Source organism: Oncorhynchus gorbuscha, unplaced genomic scaffold (assembly GCF_021184085.1).
Source record: "Oncorhynchus gorbuscha isolate QuinsamMale2020 ecotype Even-year unplaced genomic scaffold, OgorEven_v1.0 Un_scaffold_528, whole genome shotgun sequence".
NCBI classification, from domain to species: Eukaryota; Metazoa; Chordata; class Actinopteri; order Salmoniformes; family Salmonidae; genus Oncorhynchus; species Oncorhynchus gorbuscha.
The window spans coordinates 463212-475581 of record NW_025745353.1 but is presented as its reverse complement, the minus strand read 5'-3'; the positions used below and the strand labels follow the sequence as shown (position 1 = coordinate 475581).

The 12370-nt window shown below is 47.1% G+C and overlaps 1 protein-coding gene across 1 annotated transcript; it reads right to left on the bottom strand.

Moving 5' to 3' along the window:
• Nucleotides 1–502: 502 nt before the first annotated feature.
• LOC124018476 (phosducin-like protein 3) lies at nucleotides 503–4207 on the bottom strand. The gene is made up of 5 exons (XM_046333805.1): nucleotides 4202–4207; nucleotides 3107–3188; nucleotides 2472–2790; nucleotides 918–1126; nucleotides 503–666 (listed from the first exon to the last, which is right to left on the bottom strand). Exons 1-5 carry the CDS (start codon nucleotides 4205–4207, stop codon nucleotides 503–505), a joined length of 780 nt encoding a protein of 259 aa, XP_046189761.1.
• Nucleotides 4208–12370: the final 8163 nt, after the last annotated feature.

Here is a 12370-nt window from a genome sequence, read left to right as displayed (position 1 = left end):
ACTCCTGGGCCAGACTACACTCAATCATATGACCCACTGAAGAGATGAGTCTTCAGTAAAGACTTAAAGGTTGAGACCTTTAAGTCTCAACTTTTATGATGTTGAACTGCAACAGACTGAAACATTGGAGACTGACATGTTTATAAATTAAGATATAACAAACTTTATTACAGCATATTATAAAACAACAAGTGAGCTCAATATGAGTTAGGAAAGGGAAAGGGGGGGTACCTAGTCTGTTGTCCAACTGAATATATTCAACTGAAATGTGTCTTCCGCATTTAACCCAGTATTAAATCTGATCTAGATCACATCATGTAATGAGTGGCTACCTACACCTGTATTAAATCTGATCTAGATCAGATTTAATGAGTAATGAGTCAACAGTAGCCAACATTTATGAATGGGATATTATATCAGAACACCAATGTTTCATGATGTCATAGAGTTCACAGTCTACACTGCTGTCTCTTTGTTGTCAAAGTGATCCCTGTAACCATGACTACACCTCGGCGCCTTGGTTGTCATAGTGATCAGACTGGTCGTCGCTGTCGTCTTCCTGTTCCTGTTCCGAACGCGGCGTCGTGATGGGCGTGCTCTCCTGGTATAAGGCCTCGTAGCTGTCAATCACAAACGCTCCCGACTGGGCCAGCATCCACTTCAGCTCTGGGGGGGTCAGAGGTCAGAGGTTAGAGAGAGAGAGACAGCGAGAGACAGAGAGAGAGTGGAGAGTGTGTGTGTGTGTGTGTATTTGTGAGTGTGTGCGCATGTATATTTGTGTGTGTGTGTGTGTGTGTGTGTGTGTGTGTGTGTGTGTGTGTGTGTGTGTGTGTGTGTGTGTGTGTGTGTGTGTGTGTGTGTGTGTGTGTGTGTGTGTGTGTGTGTGTGTGTGTGTGTGTGTGTGTGTGTGTTCTCACCATCTTCCAATACGTTCCTCCCTCCACAGGCCTTCTCTCCTATCAGTGAGTTGATGATACATCCTGAGTCGTAGATGAACAGGGTGGGGAGGTGGCTGACAGGGTAGTTGGGGACACACTGCCCGGCGAGGATCATCAGGAACTTACACTCAGGGAATTTAGTGGCCAGGTGACTGAAGTGGTGATTCAACAGGGAACACATAGGTACACTGCAGAGAGAGGTGGGGGGGGGGGGGCAGAGGGGGGGGTGGGGGGGAGAGAGAGAGGAGAGAGAGGAGGGAGAAGGAGAGAGAGGGGGAGAGAGAAGGAGAGATAGGGGGAGGAGGTAGGGAGGTAGAGAGAGAGATGGAAACAGAGAGAGACAGAGAGGGGGAGAGAAAGAGAGAAAAGGAGAGAGAGAGAGAGAGAGAGAGAGAGAGAGAGAGAGGGGGAGAGAGAGAGAGGGGGAGAGAGAGAGAGAGGGGGAGAGAGAGAGAGGGGGGAGAGAGAGAGAGAGGGGGAGGGGGAAAGAGAAGGAGGGAGTGGAGGGAGAAGGAGGTAGAGAGAGATTGAAACAGAGAGAGACAGAGAGGGGAGAGAAAGAGAGAAAAGGAGAAACAGAGAGAGCAATGGGGAGAATGAGGGAGAGACGGGTGAGAGAAAGAGAAAGAGAGAAAGAGAGAGAGCTTACTTTAGCATCAAACTGACCCTAAAGATATTAAAGATAGCGTTATGAGCTGAAGCTTTAATAGTTATCTATGACGGTATACATGACTAGCGTTGTATGAACTGATCTTAGGCCAGTTCTGTGAGTTGAATCATAATAGATGTCTATGTCTCTCCTTATACAGTAAGTGACTCCAGACCAGCTCAGGTCCAAACTAACTATCTCACCTAGGGTGATAGAGGTGGAGGACCACTCTATCTCCTTCAGGGGCGCAGGTAACCTCCCTGACATACTGGTCTCCTAGGATCTCTCTGAGCCGACCGTACTTCTCCTCTCCTGTCTGTCTCCCTCTCAGCCCCTTCACACTCAGTTTCAGGCCCTGATGATGGACACACCTGGGATATGTGTTGTCTGTCTCCTCCTCCTCCTCTTCTTCTACCTCTACCTCCTCCTCTTCTTCTACCTCTACCTCCTCCTCTTCTTCTACCTCTACCTCCTCCTCCTCTTCTACCTCTACCTCCTCCTCTTCTTCTACCTCTACCTCCTCCTCTTCTACCTCTACCTCCTCCTCTTCTTCTACCTCTACCTCCTCCTCTTCTACCTCTACCTCCTCCTCCTCTTCTTCTACCTCTACCTTCTCTTTATTATCTCCCTTCTCTTCTTCTTCTTCTACCTCTACCTTCTCTTTATTCTCTCCCTTCTCTTCTTCTTCTACCTCTACCTTCTCTTTATTCTCTTCTTCTTCTTCTTCTTCTACCTCTACCTTCTCTTTATTCTCTCCCTTCTCTTCTTCTTCTACCTCTACCTTCTCTTTATTCTCTCCCTTCTCTTCTTCTTCTACCTCTACCTTCTCTTTATTCTCTCCCTTCTCTTCTTCCTCTTCCTTCCCTTTCTTCTCTTTCTCAAACCTCTCCACTCTTTCTTCTTCGTCCTCCTCTTTCACCACAACCTCTAACAAACACTCCTCTTCCTCCTCTTCCTCCACAACCTCTAACAAACACTCCTCTTCCTCCTCTTCCTCCACAACCTCTAACAAACACTCCTCTTCCTCCACATACTCCCCTACACATGTAACCTCGTATTCCTCCTCCTCTTCCTCTTCCTCCTCATCTTCCTCAACCTCTGACCCTTCTATTATCACACATACATACTCTTCCTCCTCCCCCTCATCTCCTTCCTCACTCTCGCTCCTCTCCTGATATTCCACATCTTCTTCTCTGTCTTTAACTACCCACAAAGAAGGATCTAAGAGGGAGGAAAGATCTCGGATGAGAAAATGAACCCAACTCTATGTGGTTCATTACCACAGGTCCCAGTTCTGGCATGACAATGAGAGACAAGGGAGTTGGCATGATAGCACAAACAGACATGGTGTCTGTCTGTCTTTGTGTGTGTGTGTGTGTGTGTGTGTGTGTGTGTGTGTGTGTGTGTGTGTGTGCGTGCGTGCGTGCGTGCGTGCGTGCGTGCGTGCGTGCGTGCGTGCGTGTGTGTGTGTGTGTGTGTGTGTGTGTGTGTGTGTGTGTGTGTGTGTGTTTCAGCCTACTGTGGTTGTGGCTCTTCAGGTCCCATAAGGTCAGGCTCTCAAAGCAGCTCCTATCTCTCCTGGCTTGGTTGTCATTGGCTTGCTGGGAGGTAAACAAACACGTTTACAGAAAAAAAACACCGTAAACAAACAAGGAGAGTAAACAAACAATCAAGCTGACATTACGTCTTTCTTCCACATTGTAGGAGGCTAATCAGACTAGTCCTTAAGAGACGTACCGGTGTGTCAATCTAATTAGCATAAGTTCATTAGATAATTAGCATAATTTAAAAAAAGTTCCTATCAAAATCTTCTGTTTAATCTCGAGACATATTTTTTGAATGGGCTGCGTCTCCATCCACCACATCCGCCGACGTCTCCCTTCCACGTCTGTGGGTAAATGGCATATATATATGTGGGTGAAAGTGGCAGAGCCACGACGCGGTTTGTCAGCCCAGGAGACATCCCGAAAATCGTCTGTAGTTTCCGAATCCTTTGTGACCCCACTATGGAAAGGGGAGACTCTCACGAACAAGATGGTGGTCTCCATTTTCCTCTACGACCCCCACAAATGTCACGGGACTCATCTGAAGGTAACCCAGTGCCAGTTGTATGAAAAAAAAACGGATTTATGGAAGTAGTTTTGTGCCAACAGAATAAACAAATGTATTTCTATCTCTGCTTTCTTATAACTCTTATATGTAGGACAAACACTTCAAAATCTTATTTTTTATGATTTATTTTTTGACTGTGTTCTGCCATGTTTAAATTGTGTTCCTCTCAATGTATTTCTGTGGGCTAAAGTAGGGAAGGCCCAAAAAATAAATATATATATATATTGTTTTTTAAATAATATTTACAGGGGTCCTAAAATTCTCAATCAAGTAGCTAAATGATCCATGGTAGGATCATCTTAAAACACTTCCTTATGTTGGTTTACACATTGAGGAGCTCGTCGTATCACAGATAAATGTATAGAGTACCATTTAACTATAAACCTGAAAACATTAGGCAGCAGCCTCTACAAATATTGTTTTTAAACTGTCAGAATGTAGCTATTGAGCTTTTAAAGGGGGTGGGGGGAAAAGATCATAATTTATCCTACTCAGTACTCACCTGCATTGTTCCTCAAAGATGCTCAGATCAATATGCATGGAAATATGAACTTTCTGTCACATAGCAGCACAGAAACAAGTTTACATTCAAATCAAAACACAAAGACCGTGATGTCACAATGGAGTTGAGTTGGAACAGGAACCGTTTCTAGAACTCATTCTGATAGGTCGTCATCAACACAACGTCACAATACGGTGGGAGGCGGTCAATTTGCCTGCTGGGGGGGCCGTTTTCAAGGGTTTGATCAATAAATGTTAACTATTTAGTTGTAATGTCATCGCCTCTATTTATTAAATTTGACCTCACAGGTAGCCTAGTGGTTGGAGGAGGCAGGTAGCCTAGTGGTTAGAGGAGGCAGGTAGCCTAGTGGTTGGAGGAGGCAGGTAGCCCAGTGGTTAGAGGAGGCAGGTAGCCTAGTGGTTGGAGGAGGCAGGTAGCCCAGTGGTTGGAGGAGGCAGGTAGCCTAGTGGTTAGAGGAGGCAGGTAGCCTAGTGGTTGGAGGAGGCAGGTAGCCCAGTGGTTAGAGGAGGCAGGTAGCCTAGTGGTTGGAGGAGGCAGGTAGCCTAGTGGTTAGAGGAGGCAGGTAGCCTAGTGGTTAGAGGAGGCAGGTAGCCTAGTGGTTGGAGGAGGCAGGTAGCCCAGTGGTTGGAGGAGGCAGGTAGCCTAGTGGTTGGAGGAGGCAGGTAGCCTAGTGGTTAGAGGAGGCAGGTAGCCTAGTGGTTGGAGGAGTCAGGCAGCCTGGTGGTTAGAGGAGGCAGGTAGCCTAGTGGTTAGAGGAGGCAGGTAGCCTAGTGGTTGGAGGAGGCAGGTAGCCTAGTGGTTAGAGGAGGCAGGTAGCCTAGTGGTTAGAGGAGGCAGGCAGCCTGGTGGTTAGAGGAGGCAGGTAGCCTGGTGGTTAGAGGCAGGTAGCCTAGTGGTTAGAGGAGGCAGGTAGCCTAGTGGTTAGGGGAGGCAGGTAGCCTAGTGGTTAGAGGAGGCAGGCAGCCTGGTGGTTAGAGGAGGCAGGTAGCCTGGTGGTTAGGGGAGGCAGGTAGCCTAGTGGTTAGGGGAGGCAGGTAGCCTAGTGGTTAGAGGAGGCAGGCAGCCTGGTGGTTAGAGGAGGCAGGTAGCCTGGTGGTTAGGGGAGGCAGGTAGCCTAGTGGTTGGAGGAGGCAGGCAGCCTGGTGGTTAGAGGAGGCAGGTAGCCTAGTGGTTAGGGGAGGCAGGTAGCCTAGTGGTTGGAGGAGGCAGGCAGCCTGGTGGTTAGAGGAGGGAGGTAGCCTAGTGGTTAGAGGAGGCAGGTAGCCTAGTGCTTAGAGCATTGGACTAGTAACCGAAAGGTTGCTAGATCGAATCCCCAAGCCGACAAGGTACAAATCTGTCATTCTGCCCCTAAACAAGGCAGTTAACCCACTGTTCCTAGGCCATCACTGGATGGCCTGGATTGAAACTAACCATAAAGTAGGTTTTGGTCTACAATCTTATTTTTATTTTACCTTTATTTAACTTGGCAAGTCAGCTAAGAACAAATTCTTATTTACAATGACGGCCTAGGAACAGTGGGTTAACTGGTCTAGGAACAGTGGGGTTAACTGGTCTAGGAACAGTGGGTTAACTGGTCTAGGAACAGTGGGGTTAACTGGTCTAGGAACAGTGGGTTAACTGGTCTAGGAACAGTGGGTTAACTGGTCTAGGAACAGTGGGTTAACTGGTCTAGGAACAGTGGGTTAACTGGTCTAGGAACAGTGGGGTTAACTGGTCTAGGAACAGTGGGTTAACTGGTCTAGGAACAGTGGGTTAACTGGTCTAGGAACAGTGGGGTTAACTGGTCTAGGAACAGTGGGTTAACTGGTCTAGGAACAGTGGGGTTAACTGGTCTAGGAACAGTGGGTTAACTGGTCTAGGAACAGTGGGGTTAACTGGTCTAGGAACAGTGGGTTAACTGGTCTAGGAACAGTGGGTTAACTGGTCTAGGAACAGTGGGTTAACTGGTCTAGGAACAGTGGGGTTAACTGGTCTAGGAACAGTGGGTTAACTGGTCTAGGAACAGTGGGTTAACTGGTCTAGGAACAGTGGGTTAACTGGTCTATGAACAGTGGGTTAACTGGTCTATGAACAGTGGGTTAACTGCCTTGTTTAGGGGCAGAACGACAGATTTGTACCGTGTCAGCTCAGCGATTTGAACTTGCAACCTTCCGGTTACTAGTCCAACACTCTAACCACTATGTATTATATATCTAAGCATTTCACTGTTGTAGTTGGTGCAAGTAACAAATACAATTTGATTTTATATTTATATGGGACATTTGGGATACAGGCTTCATGTGTTATTCATGAGATTCAACATTTCCTCCCTCCCTCCCCTCCTTTCCTCCCCTCCCTCCCCTCCTTTCCTCCTCCTCCCTCCCTCCCTCCCTCCCTCCCTCCTCCTCCTCCCTCCCTCCCTCCCTCCTCCTCCTCCCTCCCTCCCTCCCTCCCCCTCCCTCCCTCCCTCCCTCTCCAACCTCCCTCCCTCCCTCCCTCCCTCCCTCCCTCCTCCTCCCTCCCTCCCTCCCTCCCTCCCTCCCTCCCTCCCTCCCTCCCTCCCTCCCTCCCTCCCTCTCCAACCTCCCTCCCTCCCTCCCTCCCTCCCTCCCTCCCTCCCTCCCTCTCCAACCTCCCTCCCTCCCTCCCTCCCTCTCCAACCTCCCTCCCTCCCTCCCTCCTCCTCCCTCCCTCCCTCCCTCCCTCCCTCCCTCCCTCCCTCCCTCCCTCCCTCCCTCCCTCTCCAACCTCCCTCCCTCCCTCCCTCCCTCCCTCCCTCCCTCCCTCTCCAACCTCCCTCCCTCCCTCCCTCCCTCCCTCCCTCCCTCCCTCCCTCTCCAACCTCCCTCCCTCCCTCCCTCCCTCCCTCCCTCCCTCCCTCCCTCCCTCCCTCCCTCCCTCCCTCCCTCTCCAACCTCCCTCCCTCCCTCCCTCCCTCCCTCCCTCCCTCCCTCCTCCTCCCTCCCTCCCTCCCTCCCCCTCCCTCCCTCCCTCCCTCCCTCCCTCCCTCCCTCCCTCTCCAACCTCCCTCCCTCCCTCCCTCCCTCCTTTCCATTTCAGTTCTAAAGAGCCTTTTCAGAAAATGACCACAAAAACCACCAGCAACAACAACAACATGAACCCAAAAGCACTTAGCTGAAGACGATCCCGCTCTGTTTTCACAAATGTGTCAAATCTAATCATCACGCACACACACACACACACACACGCACGCACGCACACACACGCACGCACGCACGCACACACACACACACACACACACACACACACACACACACACACACATAAATCAAATCATCATTTTGAGCCTCTTTCTATTTTTTAGGGAGAAGTTCAGCTTTAATATTGCAGATATATATATCCAATCTCCCATATATATTTTGTAAATATATATAGACTACATGACCAACAGTATGTGGACACCTGCTCGTCGAACATCTCATTCCAAAATCATGGGTATTAATATGGAGTTGGCCCCCCCCCTTTGCTGCTATAACAGCCTCCACTCCTCTGGGAAGGCTTTCCACTAGATGTTGGAACATTGCTGCTATAACAGCCTCCACTCCCCTGGGAAGGCTTTCCACTAGATGTTGGAACATTGCTGCTATAACAGCCTCCACTCCCCTGGGAAGGCTTTCCACTAGATGTTGGAACATTGCTGCTATAACAGCCTCCACTCCTCTGGGAAGGCTTTCCACTAGATGTTGGAACATTGCTGCTATAACAGCCTCCACTCTTCTGGGAAGGCTTTCCACTAGATGTTGGAACATTGCTGCTATAACAGCCTCCACTCCCCTGGGAAGGCTTTCCACTAGATGTTGAAACATTGCTGCTATAACAGCCTCCACTCTTCTGGGAAGGCTTTCCACTAGATGTTGGAACATTGCTGCTATAACAGCCTCCACTCTTCTGGGAAGGCTTTCCACTAGATGTTGGAACATTGCTGCTATAACAGCCTCCACTCCCCTGGGAAGGCTTTCCACTAGATGTTGGAACATTGCTGCTATAACAGCCTCCACTCTTCTGGGAAGGCTTTCCACTAGATGTTGGAACATTGCTGCTATAACAGCCTCCACTCCCCTGGGAAGGCTTTCCACTAGATGTTGGAACATTGCTGCTATAACATCCTCCACTCCCCTGGGAAGGCTTTCCACTAGATGTTGGAACATTGCTGCTATAACAGCCTCCACTCCCCTGGGAAGGCTTTCCACTAGATGTTGGAACATTGCTGCTATAACAGCCTCCACTCTTCTGGGAAGGCTTTCCACTAGATGTTGGAACATTGCTGCTATAACAGCCTCTACTCCCCTGGGAAGGCTTTCCACTAGATGTTGGAACATTGCTGCTATAACAGCCTCCACTCCCCTGGGAAGGCTTTCCACTAGATGTTGGAACATTGCTGCTATAACAGCCTCCACTCCCCTGGGAAGGCTTTCCACTAGATGTTGGAACATTTTTAGAGGGACTTGCTTCCTTTCAGCCACAACAGCATTAGTGAGGTCAGGCGCTGATGTTGGGCGATTAGGCTTCACTTGCAGTCGGGGTTCTAATTCATCGCAAAGGTTTTCGATGGGGTTGAGGTCAGGACTCTGGAGGCCAGTCAAGTTCTTCCACACAGGTCATGACAAACTATTTCTACATGGACCCCGCTTTGTGCACGAGGGTATTGTCATGCTGAAACGGGAAAGGGCCTTTCCCAAACTGTTGCCACAAAGTTGGAAGCACAGAATCATCTAGAATGTCATTGTTATGAATGTAGAGTTAATATTTCCCTTCAATGGAACTAAGGGGCCCGAACCATGAAACAGCCCCAGACCATTATTTCTCCTCCACCAAACTTTACAGTTGGCACTATGCATTGTAGCAAGTAGCGTTCTATTGGCATCCGCCAAACCCAGATTTGTCCGTCGTACTGCCAGATGGTGAAACGTGATTCATGACTCCAGAGAATGCGTTTCCACTGCTCCAGAGTCCAATGGCGGCCATCTTTACACCACTCCAGACAACGCTTGGCATTGTGCATGGTGATCTTAGGCTTGTGTGCGCGGCTGCTCGGCCATTTCATGAAGCTCTCGACGAACAGTTCTTGTGCTGATTGTTGTTTCCAGAGGCAGTTTGGAACTCGGTAGTGAGTGTTGCAACCGAGGACAGATGATGTTTACTCTCTACGTGCTTCAGCACCTCGGCGGTACCACTCTGTGAGCTCGTGTGGTCTACCACTTCGCGGCTGAGCCGTTGTTGCTCCTAGACGTTTCCACTTCACAATAACAGCACTTACAGTTGACCGGGGGGCAGCTCTAGCAGAGCAGAATTTTTCACAAAACTGACTTGTTGGAAAGGTGGCATCCTATGTCGGTGCCACGTTGAAAGTCACTGAGCTCTTCAGTAAGGCCATTTTACTGCGGGTGTGACAGAAATAGCCAAATTCGCTCATTTGAAGGGGTGTCCACATACCTCTGTATATATAGTGGATGAAGGGGTGTCCTGTATATATAGTGTATGAAGGGGTGTCCACATACTGCTGTATATATAGAGTATGAAGGGGTGTCCTGTATATATAGAGTATGAAGGGGTGTCCTGTATATATAGAGTATGAAGGGGTGTCCTCATACTGCTGTATATATAGTGGATGAAGGGGTGTCCTGTATATATAGAGTATGAAGGGGTGTCCACATACCTCTGTATATATAGAGTATGAAGGGGTGTCCACATACTGCTGTATATATAGTGGATGAAGGGGTGTCCTGTATATATAGAGTATGAAGGGGTGTCCTGTATATATAGAGTATGAAGGGGTGTCCTGTATATATAGAGTATGAAGGGGTGTCCTGTATATATAGTGTATGAAGGGGTGTCCTGTATATATAGAGTATGAAGGGGTGTCCACATACTGCTGTATATATAGAGTATGAAGGGGTGTCCTGTATATATAGTGTATGAAGGGGTGTCCTGTATATATAGTGGATGAAGGGGTGTCCTGTATATATAGTGGATGAAGGGGTGTCCTGTATATATAGAGTATGAAGGGGTGTCCTGTATATATAGAGTATGAAGGGGTGTCCTGTATATATAGTGTATGAAGGGGTGTCCACATACTGCTGTATATATAGAGTATGAAGGGGTGTCCTGTATATATAGAGTATGAAGGGGTGTCCTGTATATATAGAGTATGAAGGGGTGTCCTCATACTGCTGTATATATAGTGGATGAAGGGGTGTCCTGTATATATAGAGTATGAAGGGGTGTCCACATACCTCTGTATATATAGAGTATGAAGGGGTGTCCACATACTGCTGTATATATAGTGGATGAAGGGGTGTCCTGTATATATAGAGTATGAAGGGGTGTCCTGTATATATAGAGTATGAAGGGGTGTCCTGTATATATAGAGTATGAAGGGGTGTCCTGTATATATAGTGTATGAAGGGGTGTCCTGTATATATAGAGTATGAAGGGGTGTCCACATACTGCTGTATATATAGAGTATGAAGGGGTGTCCTGTATATATAGTGTATGAAGGGGTGTCCTGTATATATAGTGGATGAAGGGGTGTCCTGTATATATAGTGGATGAAGGGGTGTCCTGTATATATAGAGTATGAAGGGGTGTCCTGTATATATAGAGTATGAAGGGGTGTCCTGTATATATAGTGGATGAAGGGGTGTCCTGTATATATAGAGTATGAAGGGGTGTCCTGTATATATAGAGTATGAAGGGGTGTCCTGTATATATAGTGGATGAAGGGGTGTCCTGTATATATAGAGTATGAAGGGGTGTCCTGTATATATAGAGTATGAAGGGGTGTCCTGTATATATAGTGGATGAAGGGGTGTCCTGTATATATAGTGTATGAAGGGGTGTCCTGTATATATAGAGTATGAAGGGGTGTCCTGTATATATAGAGTATGAAGGGGTGTCCTGTATATATAGAGTATGAAGGGGTGTCCTGTATATATAGAGTATGAAGGGGTGTCCTGTATATATAGTGTATGAAGGGGTGTCCTGTATATATAGTGGATGAAGGGGTGTCCTGTATATATAGTGGATGAAGGGGTGTCCTGTATATATAGAGTATGAAGGGGTGTCCTGTATATATAGAGTATGAAGGGGTGTCCACATACTGATGTATACAGTACATGGAGGAGGTTTAATATCCTGACCTAGTGAGATATACATGGAGGAGGTTTAATACCGACCTAGTGAGATATACATGGAGGAGATTTAATATCCTGACCTAGTGAGATATACATGGAGGAGGTTTAATATCCTGACCTAGTGAGATATACATGGAGGAGGTTTAATACCCTGACCTAGTGAGATATACATGGAGGAGGTTTAATATACCGACCTAGTGAGATATACATGGAGGAGGTTTAATATCCTGACCTAGTGATATATACATGGAGGAGGTTTAATATACCGACCTAGTGATATATACATGGAGGAGGTTTAATATCCTGACCTAGTGAGATATACATGGAGGTTTAATACCCTGACCTAGTGAGATATACATGGAGGAGGTTTAATACCCTGACCTAGTGAGATATACATGGAGGTTTAATATCCTGACCTAGTGAGATATACATGGAGGAGGTTTAATATCCTGACCTAGTGAGATATACATGGAGGAGGTTTAATATCCTGACCTAGTGAGATATACATGGAGGAGGTTTAATACCCTGACCTAGTGAGATATACATGGAGGAGGTTTAATATACCGACCTAGTGAGATATACATGGAGGAGGTTTAATATCCTGACCTAGTGATATATACATGGAGGAGGTTTAATATACCGACCTAGTGATATATACATGGAGGAGGTTTAATATCCTGACCTAGTGAGATATACATGGAGGAGGTTTAATATCCTGACCTAGTGATATATACATGGAGGAGGTTTAATATACCGACCTAGTGATATATACATGGAGGAGGTTTAATATCCTGACCTAGTGAGATATATATGGAGGAGGTTTAATATCCTGACCTAGTGAGATATACATGGAGGAGGTTTAATATCCTGACCTAGTGAGATATACATGGAGGTTTAATATCCTGACCTAGTGAGATATACATGGAGGAGGTTTAATATCCTGACCTAGTGAGATATACATGGAGGAGGTTTAATACCCTGACCTAGTGAGATATACATGGAGGAGGTTTAA